This window comes from Raphanus sativus, chromosome 9 (genome assembly GCF_000801105.2).
Source record: "Raphanus sativus cultivar WK10039 chromosome 9, ASM80110v3, whole genome shotgun sequence".
NCBI classification, from domain to species: Eukaryota; Viridiplantae; Streptophyta; class Magnoliopsida; order Brassicales; family Brassicaceae; genus Raphanus; species Raphanus sativus.
The window spans coordinates 4,663,751-4,681,147 of NC_079519.1; the positions used below are offsets into that span (position 1 = coordinate 4,663,751).

The 17,397-nt window shown below is 32.3% G+C and overlaps 3 protein-coding genes across 3 annotated transcripts; all 3 read right to left on the reverse strand.

The window, feature by feature from the left end:
* Positions 1-1,395: 1,395 nt before the first annotated feature.
* On the reverse strand, positions 1,396-3,156 carry LOC108824315 (protein MIS12 homolog). The gene is made up of 7 exons (XM_018597718.2): positions 2,808-3,156; positions 2,662-2,728; positions 2,448-2,576; positions 2,246-2,329; positions 2,024-2,150; positions 1,732-1,872; positions 1,396-1,645 (listed from the first exon to the last, which is right to left on the reverse strand). Exons 1-7 carry the CDS (start codon positions 2,927-2,929, stop codon positions 1,593-1,595), a joined length of 723 nt encoding a protein of 240 aa, XP_018453220.1. The 5' UTR covers positions 2,930-3,156; the 3' UTR covers positions 1,396-1,592.
* Positions 3,157-8,004: 4,848 nt separating this feature from the next.
* Positions 8,005-8,732, reverse strand: LOC108825762 (auxin-responsive protein SAUR78). Its single transcript, XM_018599113.2, has one exon. The coding sequence runs from the start codon at positions 8,570-8,572 to the stop codon at positions 8,216-8,218; it is 357 nt and encodes a 118-aa protein (XP_018454615.1). The 5' UTR covers positions 8,573-8,732; the 3' UTR covers positions 8,005-8,215.
* Positions 8,733-11,704: 2,972 nt separating this feature from the next.
* Positions 11,705-16,835, reverse strand: LOC108827759 (protein SLOW WALKER 2). Its single transcript, XM_018601238.2, has 16 exons — positions 16,054-16,835; positions 15,895-15,967; positions 15,698-15,817; positions 15,493-15,568; positions 15,244-15,312; positions 15,067-15,147; positions 14,907-14,978; positions 14,644-14,736; positions 14,346-14,492; positions 14,161-14,244; positions 13,919-14,062; positions 13,751-13,840; positions 13,474-13,556; positions 13,009-13,389; positions 12,677-12,899; positions 11,705-12,576 (listed from the first exon to the last, which is right to left on the reverse strand). Exons 1-16 carry the CDS (start codon positions 16,751-16,753, stop codon positions 11,914-11,916), a joined length of 3,099 nt encoding a protein of 1,032 aa, XP_018456740.2. The 5' UTR covers positions 16,754-16,835; the 3' UTR covers positions 11,705-11,913.
* Between the last annotated feature and the right edge of the window lie 562 nt (positions 16,836-17,397).

Consider the following 17,397-nt stretch of genomic DNA (forward strand, 5'->3'; position numbering starts at 1 on the left):
TGGACACAAGAAATAATTAAAATCATTACTTTTTTAAAGATAGACCTTCCAAAACATAAAAAAAAAAATTGACACACGTCATTGTTGTATTAGCTGCCATTGTTGTATGAGCTTCACCAAATAGATTTGTTACAGAGATACAACATGTTTGAGAGAGTTATAGCTGACTCGGCTCACCTTTTTTTTCACCGTAGCTCTCAACACAAACCTAAGCTCTAGCGAAAAAGGATGTCTTCACCTACTTTTACCACCGTCGTATCCATCTTAATTGCATCATCTTCCAAGCACCATCGTAAGAGCCTAGTATATCTCCAGCCGTTAGATCTTATGTCTATAAACATATCTAACGTTCAAAAACAACTCACCTTCTTTAATATTCTACCTTTTATTTAAAACTTATCATTTATTACAACTAGAAACAAACTTAGTTACAACTCTCTAACCTCACGTGGGCTCTTTAAAAGAAACATCTTTCTCATTACGCAAAAGCAAGGCCAATGATCTTAAAAAAACAGCTGGCAAGAGAATGTGTGTCATTTTCACAATGTGTCTTTAAACGAAAACAAAAGTCATAAAGTGTCTTTTTATGTAACTCTCTCCCAAAACATATATCTACTAATAGATCGTCCACAGAATTAATGTTTTCATTTTATTAAAATAACCAGGCACTATAATATCCAAAGCCGTTGGATTTTTTTCATTTAAAAACTTTAAATATTGTTCGTTTGATCCTCCCACAAAAAGTGATTTTCTATATCCAATATACCAACTTTCTTACTTACACATTTTAACATTTATTATAACCGAACAGTAAACTAGTTACAAAGAAAGTAACATGTACTAAAAAGTAAACACTCTCTTTACAAAAGGCAATGATAGTTTTGACCATAAAAAGACAGCTGGCGGGAAAATGTGTGCCAAATTTGCATTGTGTCTCTCGGCGAAAAATAAACTCACATTGTATCTCTTTATGTAAGTCTCTCTGTTTTATCTCTGTTTTCTTGAGTACTTCAGTTCGAAATTTCGAATCCAATCTATTATTATTTTGAAAATCAACCCAATCAAGACAATGGATTGGATTATTTTGCACTTTTATCTAGTCACCTCTTCTATAATCCAAACATAATAACAGATTAGTCAACCCATAACTATACACATTCACATTTTTACAAATTAAAATGGTCTTGCGTATTTGAGCTATTAAAAGTTTTGGTGAATTTAGTTCAAAAAAGGTTTAGGTTACTAGCTCCAAAACATGTATCATAGTAATAAAAGAAAATTTGCAAACAATATATGGAACTCATTATGCGATTAATCTCTTGACTAAATTTACCTGCATTTACGCTAAAGCGCGATGAAAGCTTTGTAACTTTTTTTTTTTGCTTACGAGAGATGTGAATTAAAGTTGGGTTTTCATTCGCATAAACGAGCTCTGCTTCCAAGCTTTATATCTAGATATGCGTAGATCTTTCTTGTATTTAACAAAACAAACATTAAGTGGCCATTAGGTAAACTAAAAACAACGAAGTCCTCCAGGCCAAGCTAGTGGTTTACAAAACGGGAGAGTTGAAAGGCAATTGTTAAAACATTTTTCACATCTTTCTTAGCTCGGCTAGAAATTTGTCGAGGTCTTCAATCTTTCCATCTGAGAAGTGAGAATCGACGAAAACGAGAGTAAGACATAGGAACACTAACTCGTCAATATTACAATATACTATCAAATATCGTTACCGGGAGCCGTAGCCGAGAAATCGTTTTTTACATTGTTCTTTAGCGTCTCTACTAAGGCGCTTTCAGCAGCAGCATTCATATTTCTTGCTTTCAGCCTGTTAATGATCCCTGTCCGAAGTTCAGATGCCACTTTTGTCATTTCTGCAGAAGAAGAAAAAAAAACTGATATTTAGTTGTTGGAGTGGTCAGTCACTAAAACCAAACAAGGAAGGTCAAATAATAAAATTCTGAATGATTTTAAGAAAATCCTATCAAACCCCAATAAAAATCATTAGGGTCAAACTTGATTAACCTTCGAACATGTCCACTGATGATTGATCATAAAGCTTTGAAGCTTCATCAACGAGTCTTGCATTTGAAGCAGATTTTCTTTCCAAAGCCTGGAGCTCCGAGTTAAGCTCAACAGACCTGTTTCCTACCTGGAAAAACAAAAGTCAAGGAACCAAATTGTTGAACAAGACCAAAAGTATCTATCTTCACAAGACAGAACACACGGTTTGGTTTAGTCTCTCACCAAATGAAGCTTACGCCTTAGGGAATCCAGTTCTGAATCCAACTCTTGGTCGTTTGTCAAAGGCTGGATATTTCGGTCATCATCCTGATGAACAACAACACAACGAGAGGACAAACTTGAGAGCAATCACAGAGAGAGAGAGAGAGAGAGAGAGAGAGAGAGAGAGAGAGAGAGAGAGAGAGAGAGAGAGAGAGGGACTCACACTCTGTGTCGGCGGAAGCAGCACAAAATCTTGAGGAACAGCAAAAGTGTATCGAAGACAGTAATGTTCCCACATCTCCAAGCGGTTGTCGAGAACCGATTGAATCATATCACGAACACGATCAATACCCTGAAATTTCAGACATGGAGAGAGAGGTTATTAGGTCAGCACAGCACTCGCAGAGAGAGAGAGAGGATGAAAGAAAGAAACTGACTTTCGATAACTCCCGTGACCTGTTGTTATCAGTTCGTTCATCGATTTTCAGGAGATTGGATGCTTCACTGCAAATAATGTAAGTAAGTGCTCTGTTAGAAAAATAAAAAAAGCATCGAGAGTTAGATAGAAAGAGTAGTGCAGTACAGGGTATAGAAGTGGAAAGCTTCGTCGACAACGTCTTGGACGAAGTTGAGTGCTGCATTGATGAAAAGGTGAGGATTCAAATTCATTGAATCGTACACCGCTTCGCCTTTGCTCCCTTCCATTCTTCTCCCTCCCTCCGATTAATTCTTCCCGAAAAAAGTGTGAAATGCAAATAAAATCGATGAAAGAAACAAGAGGCGGCTGGAAATTAGGTCAAAAGTTCCAGACAAAATGTACAAGACGAAGGTAGTTTTGTAAATCTACCAAGAAAAAAAGAAAAAACAACAAAGAATGCAAAAAGGAGCATTCAACACTGGTCCCAATATCTCGCACGCACTACTTGAGGAGCCACTAGACCAAGGCATATTAACGAGTAATACTCCTGCCATTTAATATATACTAGATTTTGACCCGCTCTTAAAAGAGCGGATATATATTTTATTTTATAACTTTTTAGAATATTTTTTTGTGTGTTTGAGTCATTTTGTGTTTTTCATTGTATAATATTTCTTTAATATATATGATTAATAAGAGATTATAATAATAATATTAAAATAATTTAATAGATTTTAATAATTATATTAAAATAATTGAACCACACATATATGGTAATGTTTCTATTTTAATAGTATTGGTTTTTTTAGAATCTTAGATCATTTTGACCCGCATTATGATTTTTTTTGTTTTATTAATTGGTATGACTTATTTCACCCTTATCTTATTTCTAATGGTTTAATTAAAATAAAATATTTATCTTATAACCCATTTTGTATTAAAAAGTCATTTTTCTGTTTTAAATTTTTTGATATAATTTGTTAATTTTACTTATATAATTTGATTTGTTATTTTAAGTTGGAATTAATATTTATAAATATATAATATGAATAGTGAATAAATAATGATTACTCAGCAGTTGTTGTTACAACAAAGATGAGTAAAATGCAAAAGTTGATTTTAATAGTAGAGGTTGTCGACAGTTTTAATACATGATAGAGAGAAGTGGGTTCCTATTAATTTGGAATCAAAGAGGTGGTTATAAAATATGTTGAAGCATGAATATATAGTTATTGTTGGACTAAACTTTTATCAATGGGGCATACTTCAACTTTAATAGTATTGATTATATTTATAGATAAAATATTAAAAAAAACTAATCCTGATTAAATTCCGATTAATCCTCGACTAATTAATTAGCTGCTAGGTCCGGGTCGACCGTACGCCTTAATACCTAGCGAAATCCCGAACATGGAGATATATTTTTGACTGAAAAGTATTACTCCCAATCAAAAAGTTTTAAGTATTAAACTAATATTTAAATGTTTTTGAACCATCCTAAATTCTCTCAACTGAAACAAGATAATAATATTAGATATCACAAAAATATTAAATATGTATATTTTAAAATTTGTAATCTATTTATATAAATATCTTATATAATTATCAATATTTATATGAAAAAATCAGGTTTCCTATAGCCATATCAAATGTACGTATAATAATATATATTTAAATATTTTAAATTTCTCTATTTTAATAAAAAAGATAATTCTTCTATACAAAAATCATATCTTAGAAATATGTATTTAATTAAAATATGTATTTATTTAAAATATATATTTATAGTTATGTAAGAAAGAAATCAGATTTCTTAACAATATGAATCAAAAATAAAAGATGCAATTAATGATTATCTTTTTGTTAGGTATTGCTAAATAAAATTTTAAAATTTTAAAATGTATATTTTTAAAATAAAATTACTATAATGTATTTTTATCACAACTATTGTAAACTATCAAATTATTTTTTATGAAATATACTATATAAATTTATATCATAGAAATAAAATTTTCATTATTTAAATTGTATAAAAAACTATAATTTAATGTATTCTCCAAAACTATAAATATTATTTTAGTGGAAAATCGTCATATGAGTATTAAGAGTCCTTCAAAGGGAATAATATATTTCACACGTCTAAAAATAGATCTGAAAATGCAATTTAAAATATTTATTCATATAAATAAAAAATAAAACCGTAAATTTATATTCAACTTAAATAAAATTTAAAGTCAAATATTTAAAAATAAGATTGTTTACCAGTTTTATAAATTTAAATAATATATTTTTGGTTCTATAAAAAGAATAATACCCATATTGAATTAAAATAGTAATTATTTTCTCAAAACTATAAAAAAAAAATTCGCGTTGTAACGCGGGTATTATCCTAGTATTATGATCGTACTTAAATCAATTGATACGATATTAATTATTACTAGATTTTGATCTGTGTAGATATTTTTTTATTTTATAAATGTATAAGTTTGACATTATCATAAAGTTTAAATATATGATTTAATTTTTAGTGTTATATATTATGTAATTCTATAATTGTGTCGTTTATGTTTTATATTCGATACTATTAGTATGTGTAATCTGTTTTATACATCTTACTTTGTTATTAATTGTTATTGCATATCATTTTAAAATTTATTTAGTTACACTCTATAATTTGCTCAGGATAATTTTACATCTCCATGTTGTTTAATAAAATATACTTTAACATCTTTTTGTATTTGTAGATTTTTTAAGTTAATACATTGTTTTTTAAAAATAATATGGTCTTACTATTTTAATAAATTTGATATGTAGTAGCATCTATTATATTATTTTAATAAATTTTATCTATATAATACATTTAGGATGTTATTATATCGAGTTTCCTGATTCTTTGTTATTAAATTAATATAAAAATATTATATTTTTTATTTTTACAACATAGTTTTTTGTCTTGTATTTCAAAAAATATACATCTATGATCTTTTATTTTTTTAAATTTGGAGTACTATCATTTTAGTTTCGGAATATTTATTTTCAAAACTGTATATTTTGTCCACAAATTATTTTGAAATCTTCACTTTGAGTTTTGAATATTATATGAATTTTTATTTTAAATAGATTTTATTATTAATAATTAATATTATTTGTAATTAATATATTTAATGAATTATTCAAAAGATTTCTAATAGCATATTTTGTATACAAATCATGAAATAAATGTTAGTTATGTACTATTATATTTGTATATATAATAGTTTTAGATAATATAGTGCAGTAAATTTCAAAATAAACAGAAATATAATATATAGTTGCATATATAAAAGTTTAACATATGCTATTAATGTTTTGTATAAAATATTATATGTCAACCGTAGATATATACAAATAGGTACTCTATTTTAAAATAATAGGTTTTATTGAGTACCAATTCTAGAAACAAATCAAATGAATATTCTCTAAGCATATACTGATTTGTAATATTAGTTTGTTGCTAGATTTTAAATATTTATTAGATTGAAATCTGAATTTATTAAATTTCAAAAATGAACCGATTTTTGTTAAACCACATGTATTTCTATTATGGTTTGGAGTGGTTGTTGGTATGATGAAAGAGTATGAAATTTGATTTCAGTGATAGAGTATATATTCTTCTATTCTCCATGTAGACAGGACTTGTATTCTTATGTCTCGATATGTACATGAAGAGAAGAATTGATTATGGTGGGTGGCAGCACACCAAGCAAAGGAAAAACATTGATTATGGTGCGTGGTATGGAGAATTAGATGACTGAAGATAAGTAAGTAGACCAGCTACCGTTAAGAAATGTTAGTTAATACATAGATTAATTGATTAGATATATCTTTCATTAAATTATGTTACTATGATCTATTGTATTAAATAACCGATTTCATTTTGTTTAATAAAATTAGTTTCTGTTTATTTGTATAAACTTGCCAACCATACAACGTTAATATAATGTAACGTGTATGTTTTATGTAAATAACATATGTGCTATTGTTAAGTGATATGAATAGGTCCAAAGTTAAATGATAATTTTTAAATAGTAGATAAAAAATAAAATTCTAAATTAATAGAGTAGATGTTTGTCTAATTAATTATGTTTATGTATAGATAAAGTCCTCGAGACTCTTTAATAATATTCCGTGCTTTCGTCACCACCAAGACAATTATCAGTTTCTATCACCAAAACTTTGCTGCTACAACTATACTCTATTATGTATACATGTACATGAATGTTTTTAACTGATGATAAGCAAGTAGTATAAACTTTATTTTCATCTTCTAACTAAATCGTAAGTTTTAATTTATTTCTTTGAGATTAATAAAATTTTACATAAGTTCAGGAACATTAAAATGAATATGTTATATGCTACTAGAAAGAAGAATAGGGACATGAACTTGGGGACCAGGTCACCAACGCGTCATGAGAGCGACCTTTTTTTTATAAGGAGCAACCATTATTCACGGCAAATTTTCTTTTAAAAATGCATATGTTTCTGATATACAAAAATGTATATTTGAAATGGACAACCATAAATATATGTGATATACAGAGGATCGTGTATAAGGTACGTATGTACGTGGTGAGTCTCGACGGATTTAAAAATGAGGATTTACTGATTAAGTTTGAAAAACAAATACAAAACTGTATTTTAAATAATCAGAGTGCAAAGAAACTGTATGTAGCTTAGATTAGTCGGTTGATCTCGGTCGCCGGACTCCACGGTTATAAAAAAAAATTGTATGTAGCTTAGCAGGAAAAAAATCACAGTGCAAAAACATATGAAAATGTTTATTGTACTGTTAATTTTGTATAGAACGGATCTTTCAGAGTTCTTAATCATTTCGATACTAGCTAGCTAGCAGTGTTATGCGTATGTCTTAGCTAAGTACTGTCCCGGATTTTAAACAAAACACCATGAATGTCAAAGATACAAATCATTGCTGTATATTTTTTCAAAAGATAGCTAGATAATTTAATTAGTTTTTTTTAACTTCATCTAGATAGTTTAGTTAACTGAGATCGTCATCATGTAGTCAATTTTTTAAAAAATCTGTATTAGTTTAAGGAATTTCGAACATCACTAAAGTACTTTTTATATGTCATGAGACTACTCATCATGAGATATATTCCGTTAGAAAAAGAGAAACAAAAGTTACAAAACCGCCACAATGAAAGTAAATATTATTAATGCGACCATAAAATAAGTATCTGAAAAATCATCACATTCTCTTAATTGTCTAAGGATATGCATATATCAGAATATATTAGAAGGAAATATAAAGGTTGCTTCTAAGAGAAATAATTATTTGTTGGTCGTAACTCGTAACAAAGTATGAAGCCACATACGCTCATCAAGTCATCATCATCATAAAAATGCTCGAGAACAAAAAAAAACACACAGAAGCAAATGACATGGTTTACGAGATCACGTTTTTGATCACACACCGCATTGAATCAAAATACAATTCAGGAGCAACAACAGAATAAAAAACATAGGAAGTATATATTATACGAAACAAATGTTTAAAAATCAATCGGTCGATGTTAATAAGTATAGAACTCAGCCAATTCTTCAACGGATCCTCCTTCTTGACCAGTCTTGAGCATCCACAACAAGTGCTCGAACAAAACAACTTCACAAGCTACAACAATCTCACGATCTTGTTCATCGGATCTAGAAGACCTATCCACCAGTTCTTGAAAAAGTGGGTGAGAGATGATGTCCGGTTTAAGCATGTAAGGTCTTCGAGTCTGACCAACATAAACAACATGGAGATTGTTGTTCTCTGAGAGCTCATCGGAGACAGCAGCCGAGGAGGACGAGTGGTGGTGATTCTTGGCGAAGGAAGGCCATTTCTTTATTGCCGACTTGAGCTTTGTCAGCTTCCCAACTTTGGCCATTGCTTTTGAAACTAACCTCTTTTTTCTTGGATTCGGAACAAGAGTGTTGTTGAAACAAGATAGGGTTTAGGGTTTATGAGAATATATGAGTGTGTGTTGGTCAAAAGATTGAATGAAGAATAGAAAATGTTTTGAGATGTTCTTGGGAGGAAATAACGAGGAAGGTTCGTGTATATATATTAACAAGAGAGAGAGAGAACGTATAGATGCATGACCCACCGATTGATGCATAACAGCTAAGAGGGGATGAGGACATAAATGGCAAAACTAGTGTTTCTGTGCCCATTGTTTTTGCTTTTTTTTCTTCTTATATCCTATAATCGATTTAAAAATAAAAATAAACTAGATATATTCACGTAATAAATTTTGCGACAGTAATTGATGTATTTTCATGTAAATATTTCACATTTGTTAACTAGAAAGTTCTATATTGACAATATGATATCGTAACATACGAGATAACAACAATACAAAAAATCGCTGGAACGAATTAGTTTTGGTGGTAAAAGAGTCATGGTTGTAATTACTACTATCTGAAATCGATTTTGTTTCGAATTTGAAATTTTTTTTGGACCGAATGTCCAGATATCTCTTGGTTAACAAAAAAATAAATAAACAATAATTTAGACCAACAATCCAATTATATAATTTTGGATTAACGCACAAAAATTACTAGAAACTCAATGATGTCATATATAAACCACATGTCTAAAATATATTTTATATAATGTTTGGATCAACAATTTAAAACACTAACAATAATGATTTAGTTTATTGTATTTATTTAATCTAGATTAACATGACAAAACCATGCATCATACGTCTATGTTCTTAACCGTTGCATCATACGTCTATTTTCTTACCTGTCATTTTGTTTTTCCTATGTTCTTAACCATTGCATCACATGTCTATTTTCTTACCTGTCATTTTGTTTTTCCTCCATCATAAATCATATTTATAAATACCTTATATATACACATTTATGCTTATTCAGTAAATTTTATTTGGTGTATCTTACAATGTGTACTATAATATAGTTTTTGTAGATATGTAGGCAACCTCTTATTGCGTGTTGTTATCTAATGATCGGACAAAGTGTGATGTTTTTTAGATTACGATTACATCTTGTCCACAATTTTTTTTGTTGAATATTACCCGATAATGCTAATTGTTTGTCGTTCGTATATACTAGTATTTCTTACGATTCTTTTATGTTACGAATTTGAAAATTTAGATATAATAGTATATTATGTGGTTGGAAGGGGTTGGTTTATTATGTTTCTTCTTCTTTTTTGTTTGAGAAGAGGTTTTATTATGTTTCAGATTCAATTTTTTTTTAATATGGAATTATTTTTAAAAATCCAAAACTTTCACCGTAAAAAATAAATCATGAAAATTATATACTTCATCCATTTCAATTTTTCATTTGTTCACACATATTTAAAATCACATTAAATTTATATTATAAATACATTATTTTCTATTATTATTATTATAATTTTTCAACAAAATTAAACGAATAGAAACTAAATGCATAATTATTTTTAAAATTTTGATATTTATTATTATAAAACTATTTAAAACATTTAAAAAAAAAATTGCAAAACAAAAGGTTTCCAAATTTTTTTATCTTTGTATAACGGGAAAACTAAATAAAAATAGCATTAAAAGAAAAACTAAGTTTTCTTGAATAATACTGTGACATGATGCAACCATGAACCACCAATCACAAGGCAATTTTGTTCTTTTGATAAAATACAGTCATCTTATTCAGTGCAAAGGCATATTATAATCCTTAAAGTTAGTTTTGTATTTCCGAGAAATTAGGTGGAGAACACCATAGAACCTTACCCTCTGTCTTTATCCAACAAAAAGCTGTGGATGGTAAGCTAATCATTTAAGAAATTTTAAATACTTCTTTTTATAGATGGTCGAACATATACTCATTTTTATAGTAAAATAAATAAAATAGACAAAAAAAGTAAGACAGTAGTTGCTCATGATTAGAGATTAGATAACTGTCCAATGTCATATACTTATGTAGACCTCAAAATAAGCCTAATAATTTGATCAAGGGTGATTGTTTTTAAAAATAGTATTTCTATTCAAAGAGTGGATTTATTGAAGATTAAGAAGGAAAATGACACGGACATATATGCATATGCGTACATTAAATATACATGCATTACAAGAGACAAACAAGCAACCTGCAATTTGGAATATTAATTACATTACTTCTGATTCCTAATCATTGATTTGATTAAATCGCGTTATGCTGATTAACTTTTTAAAAGTAGCCCCATATAAATTACTTAATAATCTAAGGTGTGATTTTTTTAGCATTTCGTTTTATTATTTTGTCTTGAGATTTAAACATATTACTAAAAAGGTTAGAAACTCAATTAAAAGAAATCCATAGATTTTTAACATTTACACCAAAAAAAGAAATCCATAGTTATACTAAAACTAGAGTCCAAAATTAAAGCAGAGACAAGCCAGTTGTGATGGTGCATTGGTGTTGCTTGTCAGTGCTCGACAATTGTGCAACTAACCTGCTTTAGTTTTTTTGGACTTCCTCTAGTTATAATAATCCGTGTTCCATACATTTAATGCATCGTCTGGTCTATGAATGCTTTTTTTTTTGTCAACGGTCTATGAATGCTTAATGTAGTAGTTGCAATCGTTGCTGGATATAAATAAACTTTATGATATAATATATATATATTTATTGATTAATATTTTAAGATGTATCAACATTAATATCCACAGTTTTGACCTGACATATTGGTGTGTTTGGAAATGTTTAAAGTTCTACTTTTGATAATGTATTTAGGCTTGGAAATGCTTTTAAGCTTTAAATGAGAGGTTGGCTTCTTCCCCAAAAAAGTAGGATTTTAAGGTTACATATGATCTAAGCATGTCTTAATCATTCATATCACTCAATTAAAGATCCAGTATGATTTAACTAACTACCCAATTACTACAGTATCAACTTGAATTCGCACGCCTACCATGATGCTGTCAAATAGTATCAATATTTGTATGTAAATAAATGTATACAGTGAAAAACACTGAAAATTGACGAAACACTAGAGGATATAAAGGATATTTTGAATTATGGTTTCAGCGATCAAGTCTCAAGTGATTAGAAAAAAATAATCATACAAAATATTTTTGTTTTAAAGATGGAAAACTTAAAGTAGAAGAGATAACAAAACACCACAAAATTGGAGTAACTGTTCACCAGATTTTTAGTACAACTCAACACAACAAGCCTTGCACAGCAAGCAACGAGTCTTACCTTTTGTTCCAAGGTATCAAAATCGACAATGAAATCTTTTTTATTCAGACGCTTTGGTCGTCTTCTTCTTTTTCTTCTTTTTGGGCTCTTCTGATGTTACTTTTCTTTTCGACTTTGAATCATCCTCGTCCATCAAATGCTCGTACTCTTCAAGACTTGCAAATGGAGATTTCCGTTTTCCTTTTTCTTTCTTTTTCTTGTTACCCCCACCAACACCATCATCATCATCATCATCATCATCATCATCATCATCAACAATGTCATCAACATCATCATCCACATCTTCACCATCAAGCATATCCAACTCTGTGTCCATCTCTGCATCACTAGCATCAGCAACAAGCTCATCATCATCGCCCACTACTTTATCCAGATCATCATAATCATATTCACCACCCTCTTCTTCCACAGCGTCATCATCAACATCATCCAACATATTCTCAATCTCCTCATTGTCACTCTCATCACCAGCTTCGAAGTCCACATCGCTATCGTAGTTTCCTCCACCATCACCATCGTTCACATCGTAAAGTTCTTCAGCTTCTTCTTCTTCAGGTAGCTTCTTCTTCTTCTTTTTCTTCGATTGCTTCGTGCTGTTCATCTTGTTCACGTAGAACTTGTGGAAGACTAAATCTTCAGGAGACACATCTTCTTCTGCTAACCTTAGAATGTCGGATCCAATCATCTGGTTTGACATGTCAAGCTGCACATGAAGAGAAACAAGAAAACCGTTACAGGTGAATGAATATAGATAACAAAGTGGTTTCAAGCTGTAGATGTTGAGAGGCTTGAGCTGGTTTTACCTTCTTGGAAGGTTCGATCTGGGAGCCACCATGCCAAGTGTTCTGCTTTGGTTTCTTCTCCATAAATTTATCCAAGAAAGCAGTTAGAGATAAATCATTCAACGGGTTTCCGTTGTAAACTATTGTAGTTCCTGAGAGAAGGGTTCCAGCCATTGTAGCCACCGAGGGGTGAGCGTGTGAAGCAAGAACCACCAGTTCCCACCAACTCACACGGTCTCCGTTACTGTTAATTTGAGATCCAATGATTTAGTTACAACCAAGAACATATAATAATAATATCAAGAAAGTTGCTAGGTGGTGCATAGCATCTCAAATTTTATAGATTAACTGACCAGTAAGAAGGTTCTCTATGGCGAGGATCGTATCCTCCAGGAAGACAACTTGATTTCAGTGGCGCTTGGCTTCTTTTTTCGCTATCATTAGTAACCTCCATGGTTTCTTTGGGGGTTTCTTTCATAAATAGCTCTTCACCATCATCAGAAGCGTCATCATCTTCTTCATCAGATTGCCTGACCGCCAAAGCCTCTTCTTCTTCATCTGAAGAGGAATCATCATCTCTACTTGTGATTTTGTTCTCTTCATGATCAACTTCAACGTCATTCCCTTCTTTCTCTGATTCTTTAATGGGTTCAGTATCATCATCATCTTTCACGTCCTCAAAATGTTCTACATCTTCTTCTTCCACAACTGATTCCCTCTGGACCACCATGTTCCTGCATGGTGAATAGAAAGAGACCCATTCGATAACCGGAGAAAAGCCATCGTTTAAATATGTTAACAAAACGAAAAAGCTTTACCAAAGAGGTGGTCTTGCTTTTAGCACCTCAGAGAGAAGGAAAAGGCATCCACAGGCGTACTGTGGTGGCTGTTGTAGCGCAACCTAGTACAAGTAAATAAGAGTGAACTTTAGACATGCCAAAATTTTCAGTAGTGTGCCAATGCCATCAATCTTCACATGATAATATCACTAATCAAGATAACAACTGATATGAAATGAATACAGTCTTACTATCAATAAAACTAGAACGACAAAAGATGAGTTTGGTCATATTCATATATATTCATGTTACCAACCTGCAAGATTCTTTTGGAGAAGGCAGCCACACGCTTTATATTTATATCGTTCTTCATGGCTCTGAGAAGAAGCCCAATAAACATTTCAGCCTGAAATTAAAAATGGCAAACTATTGAACGAGTTATGGAGAAAAGAATATATATGGCAAAAAAAAAAATTTAGCTTGCCTTTGAAGAATTCATTGCGGAGGAGAGTAGAAGTTTCGAGTACAGTGCACGGTAAAATCTATCACTGACAATCTTGTTCTTGGATGAGATTTTGTCAAGAAGCATCAGTGATTGAACTCCCACATTGAAATTCTTCGAGTGTACCTGCATACATTCCAAGATACAATAAATATTTTATTAAAATTTCTTGGTCGCAACTTTTGAAACAAAACTTATATGAGGAGGCCTCAGGAGTTGGTTACCAATTTAAAAAGCACTGGCGTCTGGGTTTCAATTATATCATCTGCTTCGTCATTGGAAACATATGGAAAAGCTCGGTTAACTCCCTGCAATCACGGAGTAATAAGGATCAAGTTGATCTGTGAAGTCTCAAATGCTATTAAATTACACACACACCGCGTGTATAACAAACAAAAACCGGACTAACCGTAAGTAGAGCTGATAGAATTCTGGAATCCAATTCAACAGGTGAATCAGAGGACTTGTCTTCTTTCGTGTCCTTTGAGTTGGCATTCTTCTTATCAGCCACTTTGTCATCTGCGCCTGGTTTCCTATTTGCTTCTGTGGTTAAAACCTACAAGAATGGAAACACACACTCCTATGTCTCAGACTTGGAAGACGTCATGTTATATGACTAATGACACCCAGAAAGAAAACATTTAGGGGCAATACAAGTCTCGGAGATCATGAGAACATTTAGAGATGCCAGTTAGTTAGTTATATACCTTAAACAGCGCAAAATAAACATCAATTAGGCGTTTTGCCACCTTTGGATCATCTCCTTTGTGGCTCAATCGAATCTGACTCAGAAAGTTAACCTGTAAAATATACAAGGGGTTGTTAATAAGCATGGTTTCAGAAAAGCTGCACATGTAGATGAAAGAAATGAGCAATACAATTTATAAAAATGGTTATCATGAGCCTAATAAGATTATAACAGTGGAAAATTAAATTTGTTAGTATATAAACAGTAGATGAAAGGACATACAGCGTGATACTTTGCACGTAGCCCAAGATGAGGACGAAAGAGAAACGAGTCGACTTCATCAATCACCACAGCCTGCAAATATCATTGTACCTTTAAGCCAAAGAAAAGACTCCACACAACATAATAATCCACAAGACATAAGAAGGTTTAATAGTCACACCTTCATATTAGGATGATCAGCCAAAAGATTTGTCAGGTGAAAATCAGCATTAGATGCACTTTTGTTCTGAGGATCTCCCAACTGTGTAAAGCAATTCACCAGAACAATTAGAGAGATCAAAGTTGATAAATTTTTATTGCATATATGTTCATTCCAAATTATAATTGAAATAAATACCTTGTTCACCAATGACACGAGCAATTTCCGCTCCTGTTCTGATTTGCTTGTCAACATGAAGTATATAGTCTAACACCAAAACAAAACAAACAAACAAAAACCAATAACGATAGTTAAGATCCTGATCATGCATCATCAAGAGAACGGATTACACTACTAACACTCAAATGTCTGATATGATAAAAAAATAAAATAATCAGTGGTAGTAAAGAGGCTAGAGGGCGCAGAGTGGTGAATACGACATAATACCTTTAAAGCCTTGTCTTTAAGCTCTGGAAGCATATCCTTAGATGATTCATCAAGAGCGTTGACAAAGCGCTCATACCTACAAAGTCAGCATAGTAAGCCTTTTAAGTGAACCATCAAACAAGCACAATTACCAATACATAGCTCGTGGCATGATTTAAGCAAACTGCATTTTGAAATAAACTAGAAAGTAAAGACTTTTATTTACCTCTGTTTCAAGCATTCCTCCCAGTACCAAAACAGCAAAAGCGAGTAACCGTCCTTAGTTTCTGGAATGCTGTTTAAAGGTCGCTGTAAAAGCGTCTTCAGCTTGCGATCAGGTAACAGCCTTTAAAAAATAAAACTCACTTAATGAGAACCAAACAAAAAAGAAGGCAAAGATCTAAACGTTATGAGAGAGAGTACCTGATCAAAATTTCAGATAGAGCCTTAAGACCCTTGAATGCAAACCTCTTTCCAACCTTTGAGGTCACCATTCCTACAACAAAAACAACTCCAAACAAGTCAAACAAATTGTTTGGGACAGAATAACACAAACAAAACAGAGACATCAAAAAGGCTTACCCAACAAGGCATCAAGAGACCTCATATTAGCAATAGGGTTCTCTCCAACCATGATCTCAAAGGCAGTGATCTTATCAGCCACCGTCCCAGACTTCTGAGCAGATATAACCATCTTCATATCTCCACTCTTCCCTTTCGACCCCACAAAGTCCTCAGCGTATTGCCACATCAGCCTCTCTCCCATCTCCCTCTTCACCTCCACCACACCCTTCACATCCCCCACCGCCGCTCTCTGGCTACCACCAAAGACCTTCTCCTCCAGCTCCTCGGCGTCGTTGTACCACTCCGAGCTCAGCAGACTCGCTTTCACCAGAGGAAGCTTGGGCAAAGTCTTGAACTTTTCGAAACGCTTCGCCTTGAACCCACTCTTGTCATCATCTTCAATCGATAAAAAATCAGTCTTTGGCTTTGGCTTAGGGTTCGCCGGAGCTTCTTTTGGGGTGGTTTGCTTCTTCGTTTCCTTTGGATTGTTCGATCTGTTGGGCTTGCTTGTGTTGTTGTCTCCTTGTGTCTCCTCGGCGGCTACTGCGTCCTTCTTCTTAGGGTTCTTCTTGCGTTTCTGGGGTTTACTGGGTTTGCGGAAATCAGAGTCGTTGAAGCCTGAGGAAGGGAGAGATGAAGGTAAGCCGAGAGAGGAGGCGAATGAAGCGATCTCGGACGTGAGAGCGTTCATGTCCCCCGCCGGCTTTGATTCCGACATGATTAGGGTTTTAATCGATCTCTCTGTTTTTTTTTTTGAGATTCTGCAAAAGCTTTATGGCTTATTAGGGTTTTAGAAAGACGGGAGGAGGCAGACGCGAATGGCATAAGTGTAAAAATAGACTTTTCAAGCCCGATCCCAAACTGTAGAGGCCCAAATTTGCAAGGAGTTTGGACTGAGGCCCAGACTCGAGTGCAAGTGATAACGTCTTACCTATTCATCTCATCTTCGACATTCCTGAGTTGACATTTTAGGGAAGTAGTTTAATTTTGAAACATATTGTAAAGTGAAAAGCTATTAACTTTTTTTTGTTTTACAAGCAGATCCCTTGTAAGAATGCAAACTCCAATTAACTTCCCACATGATTAGAATTTGAATGGTCTCCCCCCCACATCCAACGACCCTAAAATGTATGTGGACTATTGTGGTTGTACTTGTTTCACACTAATTATTAAATTACATTGTATAATTTCACAGATGCTCTAAGCATTGCAGTGGTAAGACCATGTCCAATGGGGGTTTTCCCCTAGGAATTCTAAAAAGACATATGTGTACGTATATATTGTATATGTGTATGTAATTGCGGTTTTGAAGAAGGCTAAGCAGTTAAGTCAATGCTCACACATTAAGAGTATTATTACTTA